At 45.6% G+C, this 18,882-nt stretch overlaps 1 protein-coding gene across 2 annotated transcripts in view; it reads right to left on the bottom strand.

The window, feature by feature from the left end:
* egfem1 (EGF-like and EMI domain containing 1) overlaps positions 1 to 18,882 on the bottom strand; it is an 89,276-nt gene that overhangs the window by 51,573 nt on the left and 18,821 nt on the right. For both annotated transcript variants that reach the window (XM_067450328.1, XM_067450327.1), the window contains exons 5-12: positions 13,118 to 13,240; positions 9,972 to 10,094; positions 9,234 to 9,356; positions 8,981 to 9,103; positions 1,367 to 1,489; positions 1,008 to 1,145; positions 399 to 515; positions 76 to 198 (exon numbers count right to left, since the gene is read on the bottom strand). In XM_067450328.1, the coding sequence (XP_067306429.1) occupies positions 76 to 198; positions 399 to 515; positions 1,008 to 1,145; positions 1,367 to 1,489; positions 8,981 to 9,103; positions 9,234 to 9,356; positions 9,972 to 10,094; positions 13,118 to 13,240 (993 nt within the window). The remainder of the gene's footprint in view (positions 1 to 75; positions 199 to 398; positions 516 to 1,007; positions 1,146 to 1,366; positions 1,490 to 8,980; positions 9,104 to 9,233; positions 9,357 to 9,971; positions 10,095 to 13,117; positions 13,241 to 18,882) is intronic.

The following is an 18,882-nucleotide window of genomic DNA, read 5'->3' on the forward strand; positions in this document are numbered from 1 at the left end:
TAAAATCAAAAGTAAAAAACGTAAACTTCCTGTCTACGAGGTCATCACTAAACAGCCAATCAAACTTGTACTCACGTGAGCATGATTTCTGGTCATAGTCCAGCCTAAAGCCCACCTGGCAGAAACACTCATAAGAGCCCAGGGTGTTTACACAGTACTGTGAACATCCTGACGTCTCGGACACACACTCATCAATGTCTGAAGAGAGACATTCATATTAATACAGCCTTGTGTTAGACTTGTGTGCTCAAATAAACTTTAAAGAGCCCATTTAGCAGGATAACTTGATGCATGTGTAAGTCTATAAAGTTAAAGCTGTAGTTCAGCATCAATTTAAGCCTCAATATGTGAATAAGAAAGGTCAAATGAGGAAGACACGACACTAAGCCTACACATACCATCACATGTGCAGCCGTTGGGTGTGTATCCAGGTCTACAGGCACACTCATAGCCTCCTGGGTAATTTTTACAGAAGTGACTACAGCACGCCTCTCCGTTTTCACACTCATCAGTGTCTGTAGACGACACACACAAATTCAGAAGCTTTTTCACTTACTCGTAAGAAAGATAAATTACAATGTAACACAGACACAAAAAGCAGGCAAGTATTTCATTCATGTATGTGTAGACAAAACAAAAATCAGGCAAATTATATTTCTACGCCAATAGGACTTTTTATATGAACCAACATTTCTGAGATTCATTTCAACTTGATATCAAAATTGATAATTATAATATTAAATGTTTCTTGAGCACAAATCAGCATATTACAATGATTTCAGATGGATCATGTGACAATGAAGACTGGAGTGATGATGCTGAAAATTGAGCTTTGCCACCACATGAATTTTAAATTGTAATATTTCACAATATCACTGTTTTACTTCTTCCGAAAACATTTATTGAACGGTAGTGTACAGATATGGTAGAGTCATTTATAATATAAAAATAACTACATTTCACATAGAGAAGGATTGCTAGACCATGAAGCGGGGCACATACTGTACCTATGCACGTCTTGAGGTCCTCAGCGAGCTGGTAACCTTGGTTACAGGAGCATTGTGGGCCGCTGGTGGTGTGCTCACAGTGATGAGAGCAGCCACCGTTGTTTTTCTCACAGCCATTCACAATCTCCATCTCTATACCTGCAGATGCATCACACCACGTTAGGGTTTCTAATCACTGATTGGTGCATGTCAAACACACTAACAGACCAATCACAGACTGTTTGGCTCCAGTAAACCAATTCCACATGTCAGTGAACTACTGAGATAATCTGATAATAGTTTTCCAAAGTGTTTTAGGTTTCCACTGAACATTATTTAAAAGACTCACAGAGCATGTGTTAATGTGTGTGTGTACTCACGATAGCACTGTTTCCCATCAGCACCCAGCTCAAATCCTGGATTACAAACACAACGGAACGATCCCGGGACGTTAACACAGCCATGAGCACATTTAGCCTGACTAGTCACACATTCATCAATGTCTGGGAGAGGAAACAATTGTGTAATTAGGAAATATGCCAGTGTAAAACACACTACTAGTTTGCATTTTGCAATAAATAAATAAACACAATGTATTCAGTTAGGATACTAATAATATGAGTGTGTGTGTGTGTGTGTGTGTGTGTGTGTGTGTGTGTGTGTGCACAGCAGGGGTGAGAGTCTCTTCGTGGGGTCAGCTGAGGTTGTCTCATAAAGCCTGGACATAAAAAATGAGGTCCAGACAAACATGTGTGTACCCATTACTCAGATCAATGGGTCTGCACACATAGTTACTAACAGCAGACTGCAGTTACATGAGTAATCTGCTGTGTGTGTGTGTGTGTGTGTGTGTGTGTGTGTGTGTGTGTGTGTGTGTGTGTGTGTGTGTGTGTGTGTGTGTGTGTGTGTGTGTGTGTGTGTGTGTGTGTGTGTGTGTGTGTGTGTGTGTGTGTGTGTGTGTGTGTGTGTGTGTGTGTGTGTGTGTACTTGTATATATTACATTTTGGGGACCCCCACAATGTAATATAAACCTGAGATCACCTACATTGTGGGGACCAGCCAGCGGTCCCACAATGTCAATGAATTTATAAACTATATACTAAATTATGTTTTTTTGAAAATGTAACAATGCATAATGTTTCTGTGATGGACAGGCAAGAGTTCCCCTTCAGTCGGTCACGTTCGACGTACGTCAGAACTGAACCGACGAATGGGATCTTACTTTAGAGACCAATCCTACTTCGAGCATCTAACAACGAGCCAATGAAATTTGGCATGCGATCACGCATTCCACGCTCCGCCCCGCAGCGCGGGTATAAATAGGAAGTGGAATGGTAGATCAGCGCTTTCTACTTCGGAGCCGAACAGTCTTCATTGCTGTTTCTACGAAGAGCTTTCTGACTACGAGTCGTGAATATTCCTGTGAAAGAGTTTGCCAGTGCGGGTGATACGGCGCGTCAGCGAGAGACCGTCCACTTCAGTGATAGAGTGTACAAAGAGCTGTTGGTTCGCTGAGCGTTTCCTTACACACACACATTACAGTTGGTTCGCTGGGCGCTCACACATACATATCACTGAGAGCTCACGCAGGCTTGCACTATCGAACTGCGTGGAGCCGCGGTCATCTCCCTGAGTGCTTCAGCACTAAAAGAGCAAACTTCCATTCACAAAAGAGCAACACGGTTTGACCCTGCGTCTTTTTCAAGATGTCATTCAAGCCGTGTGTTTCTGGGTGCGGTCGATTTCTGTCTCCGCTTGACGGACACGTTCGTTGTCTCTCGTGTCTGGGCGCACAGCACGCTGAGGCTGCGTTCGTGGATGAGACATGTTCCCATTGCGGGAATATGTCCATTGCAGTGTTGCGGTCCCGTCTCCAGTACCTCAGAAGAGGTGGAACACCATCGTCCATCCCCCGATCTAGTGGTCCTCCAGCTGCAAAGCAGAGGGCTACTACTTTGGCTGATGACCTTGGTGGGGACCTGAGGGTGTCGGTCAGGGTAAACCCGACGGGTCTCACGGCTCCTCGGGCCCCTCCCCCCTCCACTGTACCGGTGGAGCTTCCGGAAGGGCGCGCTGACCTCCCACGTGGAGCGCCAGTCGTCTCTTTTGGGGCTCCGGCGGAGGACCAGATGTCGGTTGCTGCATCGGGGGATGAGCTAATGGGTTCCGAGGATGAAGACTCGGCTGCGTTGCCCCCTTCGGGTGTGACAGCGTTGCCCGAGTCTGACCCGGAACTTACGGCTATGCTTGCCCGGGCCGCCGCAAGTGTCGGGCTTGAGTGGAACCCTCCACCACGTCCCGAACCTTCGCGGCTGGATGATTGGTTTCTCGGGACGGGTCGCGCTGGTTCTCAGCGTCCCGCCCCGGTGCCTTTCTTCCCGGAAGTGCATCAGGAGCTCACGAAGTCCTGGGTAGCGCCGTACAGCGTACGCCAGCGATCGACTGACTCCTCCATCCTCACCACTCTCGATGGTGGTGCAGCTAAGGGCTACGAGGGGATCCCTCCAGTCGAGCGGTCGGTTGCGATGCACCTGTGTCCTAAGACCGCTGCGGACTGGAGGCACGCCCCGCGTCTCCCCTCCCGGGCGTGTAAGTTCTCGTCCGGCTTGACGGGCAAGGCTTACGCAGCCTGCGGAGAAGCTGCATCAGCTTTGCATGCCATGGCGCTCCTGCAGGTCCACCAGGCCAAAGCGCTCATGGAACTGCACGAGGGTGGTTCCGACCAGGCAGTTATGCAGGAACTGCGAGCCGCGACGGACCTCGCCCTCCGGGCGACGAAAGTCACGGCCCGCTCCCTGGGTCGGGCGATGTCCACCTTGGTGGTCCAGGAACGCCACCTGTGGCTGAACCTGACAGACATGCGGGATTCGGACAAGGTTCGGTTTCTAAACGCCCCTGTCTGTCAGGCCGGCCTCTTCGGCGACGCCATCGAGGACTTTGCCCAGCAGTTCTCGGTGGCCAAGAAGCAGACGGAGGCCATCAAAAACATCCTGCCCCGGCGGCCCGCTGCTGCCTCCACCCAGCCGCCCGGGGCAGCCCCCCAGTCTGCTCGTCGCCGAGGGCGTCCTCCAGCGTCCGCCTCCGCCCCTGCCAAGCCCAAGCAGCAGCCTCCACCCGCGAAGCAGGGCGCCGGACGCAAGGGGGCCGCCCAACCCGTCCAAGGGCCCGCCAAACCTGCCGGCAAGCGTAAGGGGAAGCGGCCCTGAGACGGGCAGCCCAGGGAGAAGAGGAGCTGCTCTGAGGGAGATGATGTCCGCATCCCTCCCACCCCCCCGGAGGAGGACCGGGGGGGCAACACTGGTCACAACATCTCTGCCGCTGGCTCTCCGGAGTCCAGCGGTACCCACATTTTCACCAAAAGAGCAATTTCCTCTCTCTCTGGGCCCCAAGAGGGTCAGGTTGGCAGTGTGCGACGCCCACGGGCCTTGTCACTCCTTTCCTACCCTCCCGTCGCCAGGGGGCAGCTGTGTGGGCCTCGAGGACGCCCCCGGGCCTTCTCACCCACACACTGCCTCTCTTGTGAGCACTCAGTCAACACTCCGGGCCGCCCACGGGCCTTCCGGGTCGGGGCTGAGTGCTTCACTTCCCTGCCTCCGGGCAGTGGACAGCAGAGTGGGCTCCGAGGACGCCCCCGGGCCTTCTCACCCACTCTCTGTCCAAACCAGGAGTGCTCAGGCAACACTACGGGCCGCCTCCGGGCCTCCCGAGTCGGGCCAGAGTACTCCGCTTCGCTGCCCCACCCCGGGCACGTCTGTGGTGCCGTTGGTCCCGCTTGTACGGTCTCTGGGGGCCTGGCTAGGTCTCCCCAGGCCGTCTCGCTGGCTCATCCGTACCATCAGACTCGGCTACGCGATTCAGTTCGCACGCCGGCCACCCAAGTACAAGGGCATCCTCTTCACCTCCGTGCGAAGCAGCGATGCTCAAGTCTTGCGGTCAGAGATCGAGGTCCTACTGGCGAAGGACGCGATCGAGCCGGTTCCTCCAGCCGATATGAAGACGGGGTTTTACAGCCCCTACTTCATTGTGCCCAAGAAAGGGGGTGGGTTACGGCCAATCCTGGACCTGCGAGTTCTGAATCGGGCCCTGCACAAGCTCCCGTTCAGGATGTTGACGCAGAAACGCATTTTCCAATGCATCCGTCCCCAGGATTGGTTTGCAGCGATCGACCTGAAGGACGCGTACTTCCATGTGTCTATTCTCCCTCGACACAGACCGTTCCTACGCTTTGCGTTCGAGGGGAAAGCATATCAGTACAAGGTCCTGCCCTTCGGGCTGTCCCTGTCGCCCCGCGTCTTTACGAAGGTCGCGGAGGCAGCCATTGTTCCACTCAGAGAACGCGGCGTTCGGATTCTCAACTACCTCGACGATTGGCTGATCCTAGCCCAGTCGAAGGACCAGTTGTGCGAACACAGGGACCTGGTGCTCAGTCACCTCAGCCAGTTGGGCCTTCGGGTCAACCGAGAGAAGAGCAAACTCTGTCCCACACAGAGGATCTCTTATCTCGGTATGGAGCTGGACTCGGTCAACCGGACGGCGCGCCTCACCGAGGAGCGAGTCCAGTCGGTGTTGAACTGCTTGAATATGTTCAAGAGCAGGACAGCGGTCCCACTGAAATTCTTTCAGAGGCTCCTGGGGCATATGGCATCTGCAGCCGCGGTCACGCCGCTCGGATTGCTTCATATGAGACCGCTTCAACGCTGGCTCAATGGCCGAGTCCCGAGGTGGGCGTGGCAGAGCGGTCAGTACCGGGTCCCAGTGACTCCTTACTGCCGCCAAACCTTCAGCCCGTGGTCCAGCACTTCGTTTCTCCGGGCCGGGGTGCCCCTAGAACAAGTGTCCAGGCATGCTGTGCTATTCACGGATGCCTCCACCACGGGCTGGGGGGCCACGTACAACGGGCATGCAGTTGCTGGTCTGTGGACGGGGCCGCAATTGCATTGGCATATCAATTGCCTCGAGTTACTGGCAGTACATCTGGCACTCCGCCGCCTCAAGGGGCCGCTGCGTGGCAAGCATGTACTGGTCCGTACGGACAGCACCACGGCCGTTGCGTACATCAACCGTCAGGGTGGTCTACGCTCCCGTCGTCTGCTCCAACTCGCCCGCCACCTCCTCCTGTGGAGTCAGAAGCAGCTGAGGTCGCTTCGGGCCATTCATGTCCCTGGTGTGCTGAACCAGACAGCCGACGAGCTCTCTCGTCAGCCGACACCTCCGGGAGAGTGGCGACTCCACCCCCAGGCGGTCCAGCTGATATGGGACCAGTTCGGAGCCGCACAGGTCGACCTGTTTGCCTCTCCGGACTCGACCCATTGCCAGTGGTACTATTCCCTGACCGGGGGTACCCTCGGCACAGATGCACTGGCGCACAGCTGGCCCCGGGACCTACGCAAGTATGCGTTCCCCCCAGTGAGCCTTCTTGCACAGACTCTGTGCAAGGTCAGGGAGGACGAGGAGCAGGTCTTGTTAGTTGCGCCGTATTGGCCCAACCGGACCTGGTTCCCAGAACTCACACTCCTCGCGACAGCCCCTCCTTGGCCGATTCCCCTGAGGAAGGACCTTCTTTCTCAGGGACGGGGCACGCTATGGCACCCGCGTCCAGACCTCTGGAATCTTCATGTCTGGTCCCTGGACGGGACGCGGAGGTTCTAGATGGACTACCACAAGCTGTCGTAGATACCATCGCTTCAGCTAGAGCCCCCTCTACGAGGCGCCTCTATGCTCTGAAGTGGAACCTGTTCGTTGAGTGGTGCGCTTCCCGCCGGGAAGACCCCCGAAGGTGTTCGATCAGTGTCGTGCTTTCCTTCCTGCAAGATGGGTTGGAGAGAAGGCTGTCTCCCTCCACCCTCAAGGTATATGCTGCAGCAATAGCAGCGTACCATGATGTAGTAGAAGGTAAGTCCGTGGGGAAGCACGACCTAATCGTCAGGTTCCTCAGAGGTGCGAGGAGACTAAATCCTCCTCGTCCATCCTCGATACCCTCTTGGGACTTAGCTCTAGTGCTCCGAGCACTTCAGAGCCCTCCCTTCGAGCCCTTGGCGTCTTGTGAGTTGAAAATCTTGTCAATGAAGACAGTGCTCCTGACGGCATTGGCCTCGATCAAGAGGGTAGGGGACCTGCATGCACTTTCGGTCAACGAATCGTGCCTAGAGTTCGGGCCAGGTAACTCTCACGTCGTCCTGAGACCCCGGCCCGGATATGTGCCCAAGGTTCCTACCACTCCCTTCCGGGATCAGGTGGTGAACCTGCAAGCGCTGCCTTCGGAGGAGGCAGACCCAGCCCTGGCTTTGCTGTGTCCGGTCCGCGCTCTTCGCGCTTACGTTGACCGGACCCAAAGCCTTCGGACCTCAGAGCAACTCTTCGTCTGTTTCGGAGGCCAGCAGAAGGGAAAGGCTGTCTCCAAACAGAGGTTAGCCCACTGGATAGTGGATGCTATAGTCTTGGCCTACCAGTCCCAAGACGTGCCTTGCCCGTTCGGTGTAAGAGCTCACTCCACTCGGAGTGTTGCTTCTTCCTGGGCGCTGGCGCAAGGCGCCTCGCTGACAGACATATGTAGAGCTGCGGGCTGGGCGACACCTAACACGTTTGCTAGATTCTATAGCTTACGTGTGGAGCCGGTATCTTCCCGCATCCTCGCCCCCAGTGGCCAGGAGCGCTAAGTGCCCGTTCTAAGTGTCGGCTTGCGAAACGCCACTCCCGCCCTCTGGGCCGGATACGTGCGTCTATTGTCTCCAGTTGTGTTCCCCGGGAAACCGGCTAACCCTGTCGAGCTCCTCCGTCACCCCTCCGGTGCCAGACGTTGCGGACCGTCTGACGCCAGGCCTGCACCCGTATGCTTGTGAAACGTGGCTGTAGGCTGGGTTCCATATGTAGCGGTTCCCTCACGGCAACCCCATATGTGTATTCTTCCACGGTATCAGCTACCCTTCGGGCTAGCCCCGTGTCTTTCCCTCGACAGAGCCCGCTCTGTCGTCTCTGGGCGTGTTCTTTCCCCCCCTTCAGTCAGGCTGGAACCACCCCAGAGACTGCCATATGTTGCACTACCCTGCCAGGTTAGTCCTTATGTGTATTCTGCCACCTCTCCTTCCCTGAAGGACGTGGCCCCGCAGCGTACCCTCTCTCTCAAGCACGAGGTAGGCACGCTTTCCCAGCGTTATCCAATAGTCATTCTGAGTGGGTCTTGCAGAAACAGCAGTGACTGTACTCCCTGCTTGGAGCCCTGACTTCCGTACCATACTAGACGGTGCAGTGCGCTCAAGCAGGACGCTGGAAGGGCCAGCATCCTGGCGTTTTCCATAGGGATCCCATTCGTCGGTTCAGTTCTGACGTACGTCGAACGTGACCGACTGAAGGGGAACGTCTCGGTTACGTATGTAACCCTCGTTCCCTGAAGGAGGGAACGGAGACGTACGTCCCGTCGCCAGATGCTGTGCTTCCGCTGGGAGTCCGGTCACCTTTCGGCTCCTCAGTAGGAAAAGCGCTGATCTACCATTCCACTTACTATTTATACCCGCGCTGCGGGGCGGAGCGTGGAATGCGTGATCGCATGCCAAATTTCATTGGCTCGTTGTTAGATGCTCGAAGTAGGATTGGTCTCTAAAGTAAGATCCCATTCGTCGGTTCAGTTCTGACGTACGTCTCCATTCCCTCCTTCAGGGAACGAGGGTTACATACGTAACCGAGACGTTCAGTTTTATGGCACAGCTGACAAGTGCTATTGAGAATTGCATTGAGAGGTCAAATAAAATAGTTAAATTAAATGCAAAAAATAAATGAAATCAGTCTGTCAGTAAGGCCAAACATGGCCTTACATTTCTAGGAATTTCTGGAAACATTTTCTGGAAAAAAAGCAAAGTCTGTAATTGGCTATTAAAAGTAATTAAAAATGACACAAAACTGTGCTAAGCTGTTTAACATAAAGAAAATCACAAGATGTACAATATTTTTTTGTAAACAAAAGTTTGCATATGTGTGTGGGTACACGTCTGTGCACAAACCTTCACATCTCCTAAAGTCAGCAGCCAGTTTGAATCCTGGTCTGCAGCTGCACTGCACCTGTCCATTCACATTACTGCAGATATGAGAACATCCACCATGATGTTCCCTACAGGGGTCCTTCACTGAGAGAATAACACAGCACACACACACACACACACACACACACACACACACAGACAAGAGTTCACATAACCATCACAATATAAGTACTGTAAAAGTTAAGTGAAAGATGGTGAATGCATGTGAACTCACATTCACAGTGTTTTCCGTCTCTTTTGAGCTGGTAGTTGCTGCGACATTCACACTTGTACTCGTTTCCCAAATCGACACACCTGTGTTCGCAGCCCCCATTCTTTACGGAGCAAGAATTGACCACTGGAAAAGGGCACACATACAAACAGCAACTCAGTGCTTTCCTGATGCACCTAACAACCTTACAACCATTTGGTTATTATTCGGTTCGGGTTAACCCAGACTTTTATACCGACATATGGATCGTAATCGCAAACTCAGATTTTTTTTGTTTGGACAGGAAGACAAAGTTTTATTGTCAAGGGAAAACATTTCTGAATCAAATCCAGGTTGGAGTTTGTGTATAGATTGAGAGTTTGGAAAGGTCTCTCTCGTTCTCGGACTGATGATGTTTCCATGTCGTGTCTCAGTTGGCAGATTTACGAAGTCTTAGGGGACAGGTCAGCGTTGTTGTCTCACTGTGATGACATCGCCAGGCCTGTCACAGAGTGATGACACTTCCAGGCTCCAGTAAAACAGGATAAATGCTGTTTTAGGGTGATGAGATCAGCAGAACCAGAGCTCAACTTGCTGTGTTAACGTTGTTTGTTGAGCTAGCAGAAATAATTGAGCTGTAGGCAGCCTGCTGTTGCTCTCTATCCCAGAATGCATTGTTACGGGTGATTGACAGATGCCCCTCAAGACATACTTCACATGATACATGTGTGTTTGTGAATGTGTGATTTTTAAAGATCTTACCTATGCATGTGCGAGCATCGGCGTGCATGCGGAAACCCTTGCTGCACTCACAGTGGTACGAACCCTGTGTGTTCACACACGTCTGCTGGCAACCACCGTTCAGCTCCTCACACTCATCTTTATCTGTGGGGACAACATGCATGAACACACACACACATATGCAACAAATGAGATGTGGTCTGCCTTCACTTGATGAAAATAATACATTTGACTGATAAATGTAATTGGTTTTGTTTAAATAAATTATTTCTTTGAAGAGGACTAATATGTTTTTTTCTACATTTTCAAATGTCTTTAGTGTGCAGTGTTTCTGTTTTAAAATAAAAAAGGTCTGCAAAGTAAAAAAAAAAAACACTCCAAAGTGTGTTATTCTCTATATCAGTAAGCACTGTTTCTGAACTCCCTGAAATACTTTAATTTAGTCTTTAGTTTTCTTCCAGGAACATACACACCAGAGTGGCACACTTCAAATGCGCTTTCAGTCTTGTGGACTTGGGCTAGCTGTCGTACGCGGTGACGTTAAGTCCATAAGACAGTAGGGGGTCTCAATTGTCATTTTAGGTGTTAGAAGTGTTCTCTGGAGCGCCCCCTTTGTGGTCGATATGCACCCTCTGTGTTCCCTTTTTCCAAAAGCCCCCACTGAAGCGTGCTCCACATTTTTCCGACATTCAAATTGGCATTATGTCACGAAAGCGTTATTTGGGACAGGGCAAATTTTCCAAAACATGCTCAAAGAGGTTCGAGACGACCAATCAGAGCACATTGTGCTTAATAGTTTTGCCATAAATAGTCATTGTAAAAGTGTCACTATGAGGATGTGCTTTACACAAAGATTAATGGTGGCCAGCCTTTTTTCATGCCATACATTTCTTTACTGCTTTAACAGATGTTTACTTTTAAAAATGTATTTATGAATGTAAAAAAAAAGGCTTAGTTAATGTTTGAGGGGAAGGTTATAGAAGTGGAGTGGATAATCCAATTGTGGAGTTATTGGTAAGTCTGTAGGAAAAAATTGTTAATTAATTCTATACATCTGCTTATGAGATCACAAATGATTATATCTGTTAAAACAGATTTCCTATCATAAATTCACACTGTCAGAACAGAACTGAACTGAGCTGTCAGATCTTACTCTGGTTTTTAGGTTTTTGTGTTGAAAATATAATTTTGTTCAAATGAAACTTGGTTAATGTCAAACTTTAGAATTCTCAGGGAAATGTGCAATGTTCTAGAATGAGAGAGCTGCTATACCTGATCATTCATTGCCAAGTAATTAGGTATTGCATCTGCTGAACACATTCTGTCCAAATTCCGTTCACACTCAACAAAATCAACAAAAAAAGTTGCCTTACAGTAGTGATATATTGTTGGGAATTGTTTAAAAAATACATGATATTGTAGCCCTTAGAGAGATCATTTGCAATTTCCTCAATGTTACATGGGTTTTTTCAGACTCTTGTCATGGGATCAATTCCTGCAGACATCTATGCAGTCAACTATGGGTCAACTCAAGTGCTATAACAAACTGCCTGCCCCATGACTCGCTTATTGAATGTGGTTCATTAGCACATATTAAACCTTCTGACCTTAATAAATTCAATTAGAGCCATCTGACTATTTCCCACAAATCGAGAGCATCCACAACAGAGTCTGAAGATTTACAGTCATGTTACAAGACACAAAGACTATCAAATTCCACTGTAAATTACTGTGAATTTACAATAAATTACTAGATAGTGGATACTAGTTGAAATAAAAAACATCATCAAATTATATTTCTTCATCAGAATTACTATTGCATCTTGGCAATATTATACAGGGTCTTTATTTTTTTGTATTACTTTTTCTCTCATTACATTCAGTTATTGCGTATATACAAAAATAAGTTGGGATCCGAGAGGTCTCAGACCCCTCCATAGCCAGCAATTTAATTACAACTTTCAAAACCCAAAAAGGTACACTGTAAAAAATTATATGTTCAATAAGTTATGACAACATATGTTTTTACATTGTTTTAACTCATCAAAATAAGTTAAGAAATGTTAAACTTTTTTTATTAGTTATACAAGATGTAACTCATTTTTTAAAGTCAGTTTAACATAATTAAATAAGTTGAAATTTTTGTGCTCAAAAAAACAAAAACAAAAAAAACAATCTGTGCCAGTGCTCTCGGATTTCATCAAAAACATCTTTATTTGTTTTCTGAAGATGAACAAAGGTCTTATGGGTTTGGAACGACATGAGGGGGAGTGATTAATGACAGAATTTTCATTTGTGGGTGAACCAACTGTGACTGTGCCTGCTCAAAATTCTGTGTAAAGACATAATATTGCATAAAAGCCAGACTAAATATGCCTGTTCCTTAGCCCCTAGTATAAAAGTATTGAAATTGTGTAATTTACACAAGCATGTGTAAATGAATTTATGCCCCCAGAAAAGCATTAAACAGTCTGTATAAAGACACCTAACTGCCACTTCTGACGTGCTTCTGTGCCACCTAAAAATCTGGCATCTCTCATACACCTGTTTCCTCACCTGTAGCCTTTCAGTCCAGCAGGAACTGAGACAGCAGGCAGGATCATTGTTCCCACGCTCACACACTAACAGCTGAGATGGACACAGATGTAGACATGTCTCTCTCAGCACATTAGGACACTACTATGCCCACGCGAAATCCCATCAGAAGGATGGGCTCGTATGCTTTCAATGCTAGCAGGCCGAAGTTAGCAATTCCCAGATCACCTACTGCACCTTTAAGGCATTTTTAAACAGACTGTTTAATGCTGCTCTGTGCCTGCTCAAAGTTCAGTGTAAAGATGCAATGCCTTATAAAAGCCATAAGACTTAATTATGCCTGCTCTGATCCACCTCACCCCTAAGTCTCAAACCATACCGTTGTAACTGGTGTGTAAATGCATTTATGCCACCTCTGATCGGCATTAAACCGTCTTTGTAAAGACACTTAAATGCAACTTTTGCAGCGTAAATTTGGCATGAGATATTAATAATTTGTGCCCCTTTCTCGAATGTTGGTTTTAAGTTGTTCTCTCTGATTATAGAGAGATTAAAAGACTTTAGGAGCATGATATAAACTCTATGGATGTTAGGGTTAGGGTTAGGGTTAGGGTTAGGGAGTGTGCACTCACCTTGACAGGATTTCCCATCATCTCCGAGTTCACTCCCATCAGGACATCTGCAGTAATAACTGCCGATAGTATTACAGCACGTGCCTTCACATCCGCCATTACTGTCCGCGCACTCGTTTATATCTGAAAAGACAAGAAAGAAAGAAAGAAAGAAAGAAAGAAAGAAAGAAAGAAAGAAAGAAAGAAGTCCATCTATCAAGTACTTTAGATCATTTTGATTTAAAATTCAAACATTTTTTAAAAAGTATTAAATACATCTCGTTATTTGATGTCCATGTCCTCCTTATATTTTACTTTAAATCCATCCAGTAAATCTGTCTTTCTTTGTCCGTCTAAATCCTCTTTATATTTTCAAAAGTTTCCTCTCTCCAGCATGCTGTTTAGATCTGTGAAAGACTTTCTTGTCTCATACCTTTATAGGACATTGTGCAGTGAAGTTATTTCACGCAATTTTTAACATAATTGCAAAAAAAAAATGTCACCACACAGACATAAACAGACAAAGCACACAAACAAACCCACTTTATATAAACCCCACACACACGTAGCACTCAGACTCAGGTAATAAGCTGGTCCTGCCTTCTGCTCGACAGGTTTTCTCACAAACTCAAAATGGTGAATGCAAAAATATTTTACAATGAGTTAAAAATCAATCTATCAATATAATTATTTGATTTGTGTGTTTTTCTGTAAAGACTCAGAAACCAAGGATGGGTCGCCATAGCAAAGGTTCAGGCCACACCCGCACTTGGTTTCAAAGGCAAAACAGCATAGATGAACTCAGTCCACATCAGACTATAATTTACACATCAACTATCTAATATTATTTAAAAAAAATTAAAACATTTTTTTATACATATTTTCATATATAGCTGTGACGCCCCTACTAGTCATTCTTTGCCGTGCGTGTGTGTTGTGTCTGTATTGTTTGCAGGTGACGTGCTGATTGCGGCATGATTGGGAGTACAGGCTTCTTGCTGTTCATTTCTCCCTATAAAAATGGATCATTCCTGCTTGGTGGAAGGCTCTGGAGTTGGTGGCACCGATGGCACGAATATGGCACTATATTGTAAAATGTAAAATAAAGCTGATACTTTACAAGAAGAATGTACTTTTTTTTGTGCAGATTTGACCTTTTTATGGCTATGGTCTTAAACTTTTGATCAGCTGATGAACGGCCTGTTTGAGTTTAAATGCAGTTTTCAATAAATTGCCTACTCTCTTTTTTTTTTGTCTCTTGCTCCTGTTTCTTCTTTTGGAATTTGAAGCAGCACTTACAACCCGGTTATGATACACAAGTGCGAAATGTGTAAAACTTGCAATGCATCCCCTGGTCTTAAGATTTTGTTCAGGAGTGTATATATGTGTGTAATGGATGTAAGTAACAATATAGTTAGTCCACCTTCAATACATACCTCGGTTTTTAACCAAGGCTTTCGGATCAGTTGTTTTTTTGTTTTTTTTGTTTTTTGTGCTATTCTATATTCGTAGGCGACAGGAACAGAAAGAGGTTAAGGAGAATTTTTTTTATTATAATACTCTTTCTTGACTTTCTTTATTTTACTTAAAAGACTTGAAAAAATATTACTTAAACTTAATTTTACTTTTTAAAAAAACCTTGTACACATTGCAAGAGTATTGTATAAAATAAATACATGTAAAGATTTGCAGTGGCAGCTCAGAGCTGTACAGCAGCATTTAAGTATGAAATTGAATGAATAAATGTAGACTGAAATTAAAACTACATAGTCTTCAGTATCTCATATAGGCTACAGACACACGCTTATATGAGACATAACCGACTGTGTTTATATAAGGTAACCTTGTGTGTATTTGACAGTATTAGCGCAGTAAGACTGACTACTTAGTCCAGTAATCACGTACGTGTTGAAAAAGAATTTGGAAAAAATCCAAGTCCAGGTACTCAATAGGATGCAAAAGTGAAAAAGCCTTTATTGGTAGGGCTAAAACATTAAAACACCAACGCGTATCGTCCCATTGGCCTTCATCAGGGTGTTGGTAACAAACAGACATGATCAAGCACTACTTATAGTTGCATTGGTTTCACTTGCAACACAACTTTTGGCCACTAGAGGCAATAGTTCAGAACTTCAGATAATGGCTAATTGTTTTTTACATGTGTGACATGCTTTTAGTGCGCATGTAAAACGCGAATGAAATGTTTAACCAGCAAGGCTTTAAAACACGACTAAACACCCCCTACCTTTAGTACATATGATTGGATATTTGCTCATATTTGTGCGTAGACTCACAGGCACACTCAAAAAGAGCCGAAATAAACTGAGAGAAATATTTCAAACAGAGAATTGTATTAAATATAAATAATTAATTAAATGCAAAACCAAAAAAAAAACGTAATTCAAATATAGCGTATTGAACCATACCGAACGGTTCAATATGATATTGAGAATTGTGGCAGGTTTTATATTTAATTAAGATTCTGTATTGGTTAAGATAAATCTTCACAACTTTTCACCCATCTCCATCTCTTTTCTTCTTTCTGATCATGTCTTCATGTATCCCTAACAACCTTTGACTCTATGACATGGCACTGACCTTAAGCAAACCCATAATAATACAGAGTGCTGACAACATCTTTCCTGTGGAAAGACCTAGACAGATTTACAGATGTACTGAGAAGTTAAGCGTTCTAACTGTGGTGGCCGTCGACTCACTTATACAGGTTCATGAGGGTGAGTAAATGCCAGATTTTTCTTTTTTTGGTGAACCCTGCTTTTAGGTGAGTTCACAAAACTAGAATGTATTTGCAGTGTCTTGATAAGGACTGACGTGCACGCACACAAATACATCTGAGAATAAACATCCACTTCCACATCTGTTTAGCTTGTTTAGGCCCCTGTTTTCCACGTTTCACACCTGGTGATCATTCTCTTTGTCGTTTTAAATCTTTCTACCACTAGATCTGTTTTCTATCCAGACCTCTGTCATCAATCTTGCTCTGCCTGAAACAGGAACAGGGAATAGAACGATGAAAAACATCTAGGAATAAAACAAGAATAAACAACAGGAAATTATAAGCAAATGGAAAGACTATTTTAAAATGTTATTGAACTAATTCAGTATGTGGTGTCCCACGGGGTCGTTTACACAGAAAGCGGTATTGTATTCAATAGCGCTTTTTTATTTAAAGGGTTAGTTCACCCAAAAATAAAATTGATGTCATTAATGACTCAGCCTAATGTCGTTCCTCACCTGTAAGACCTCCGTTCATCTTCAGAACACAGTCCCAGAGCATATGCAGTCTATGCCCACTTAGTGTCCATGTCCAGAAAGGGAATAAAACATCCTCAAAGTAGTCCTTATGTGACATCAGTTGATTAATTAGAATCTCTTGAAGCATCGAAAATACATTTTGGTCTAAAAATTTAAAAATCAGAATAGACAGAATACATGTGTGTGAATGAGGGGACCAAGTGTTGGAAGGAGGAGAAGAGGTAAAGAAGGTGCAGGATTTTAAGTACTTAGGATCAACAGTCCAGTGCAATGGGGAGTCTGGAAAAGAGGTGAAGAAGCGTGTGCAGGCAGGTTGGAATGGGTGGAGAAAAGTGTCAGGTCTGTTGATACCAGCAAGAATGAAAGGAAAGGTGTCCAGGACAATAGTGAGACCAGCAATGTTGTATGGTTTGGAGACAGTTGCACTGAGGAAAAGACTGGAGGAAGAGCTAGAGGTAGCAGAGCTGAAGATGTTGAGGTTCTCTTTGGGAGTGACGAGGATGGATAGGATCAGGAATGACAAAGTTAGAGAGGCCAGGTTGAGATGGTTTGGACATATTCAGAGGAGGGAGAGTGAATGTATTGGTAAAAGGATGCTGAGGTTAGAGCTGCTAGGCAGGAGGTTAAGAGGAAGACCAAAGAGGAGGTTTATGGATGTAGTGAAGGATGACATGAAGGTAGTCGGTCTGAGAGAAGAGGATACAGAGGATAGGACTAGATGGAGGCAGATGATTCGCTGTGGCGACCCCTGAAGGGAACAGCAGAAAGGAAAAGAAGACTGTATATGAAGCAGAGCAGGACCGAGTGTTGAGGAGCTGAGCAAGGCCGCTGGAGCGACTGTTGCGCAAAATGCGGCTCGCGAGCGGTGGGACTTTAATTATGACAGGACACAGTCGCTGGCACCATTTCCGCTTTTCCAGTCATGAGTATGAGGTAACGCAGCTCTCTTTATCATATTAGATACATTTGAGTGTGTTTAAAATGATGTTATGATGTTTTGATGTTACTCTGTGCGTTCGCTTGGCGGCTGCTGTTACACTTGTTGCACACTATCCCTCTGATGTCCCGGTTCCTTGGTTAAAAAGCAATTTTCTCACGATTTACAAATAATTGGAAAAATTTGGGATATTGTAAGTATATATAACACTGGCCTAGTTTTTTTTAGATATTTTACTGAAAATGTTGTACATAGTGCACCTTAAACAACGTGTTACATTACAGACATATATTACTACAGTGATACACGTCTGCCGTAATATTGTTTTTTTTATTATATAGTGTTTTGTAATTTTAAAGGGGAATTGACAGTATTCAGTATAGGATTTTATATAAAGAAAATAAAATGTAAAATATACAAATAAATTAAAATATTTAAAAATATGCATATACTTTCAAAATATTTTATATGTGCAAAATATTGTATGTTCCTATTTAAAAAAAATAGGTACTTTATTTTGTGCAAATTTTGCCACCACATTGCAAAGGTATTCTGTGTGTTTGCCAGCATGTTGCTACACTATTATTTGCTGGGTTGTTCTGATTGGTTATTGGCTCAAGTCAGAATGGCCTAGCTCCCAAAACTCCTCCCATGATTCCTTCAATGTATGGGATTTTTGACAATCCATTAATTCATTCAGCTTTATAAAACATATCACTTTCTTACTTCCATTTGAGAAGTATTACATATTAACTGATGGCCATAATTTCTGGGCCAGAGCGATCAGGTGAACGGAAATCTAATAACCATAGCTATCTTTTCTGGGATCTCAGTTTGGCCGCGGTACAACTCGCCTGATGCGTTCTGCAGACGACAGCTGACAAGACCTCACAAGGTCCCGACATAGTGTCTTTCCCCCCTCAGAAGTGAATAAGAGGATTATTGTCACAGTTAGACCTTTTAATTTAAGGTAAAACACTCTTACTGCTTTTAAATACACTAATGAGTCCCAAAGGAAACATAACACAATAAAGATTGTGTATTTTCATACTTTCTCATTCCTTTTTTCTACTTTTTCTCAATGCATGGTAAAGTCATTTGGTTATCTCTCATGGTTATGAATGCTTCGAAGAAAAGCTGCGGTTTCTCATGAATATCCCTTGTCCTTTCACTGGGAGATCCTCTTTAATGGTTTAGACAGAGCAGTTACAAAACGTTTATGCAAACTGTGTGTCCTGTCAGAGAAAAATAAATTTTGTGTATACTGTAACTGTACAGCCACTATGTCTGCTCTCTCTCTCAGTGTGTAGAGGAATGTGTCTTCTGTTGTATAGTGATCACACATCATTGCATTTGCCCCTGTATTATCCTACATAAAACACACATATCCAAACCAGGCCTCACATTCAAGCATGACTTTTTCAAACAGAAAGGGACTTTGGAACATCTGGCAAGCATTTGCAAATTAATTACGCGTTTCTGCAATTAACAGATGATCTGTATACAGCTACCAACAGGATGTTTCAATATTCTTTCAAATATTAAGTTACAGGTGCTTTACTGTCTACATGAA

This window comes from Pseudorasbora parva, chromosome 8 (genome assembly GCF_024679245.1).
Source record: "Pseudorasbora parva isolate DD20220531a chromosome 8, ASM2467924v1, whole genome shotgun sequence".
Lineage (NCBI taxonomy): Eukaryota > Metazoa > Chordata > Actinopteri > Cypriniformes > Gobionidae > Pseudorasbora > Pseudorasbora parva.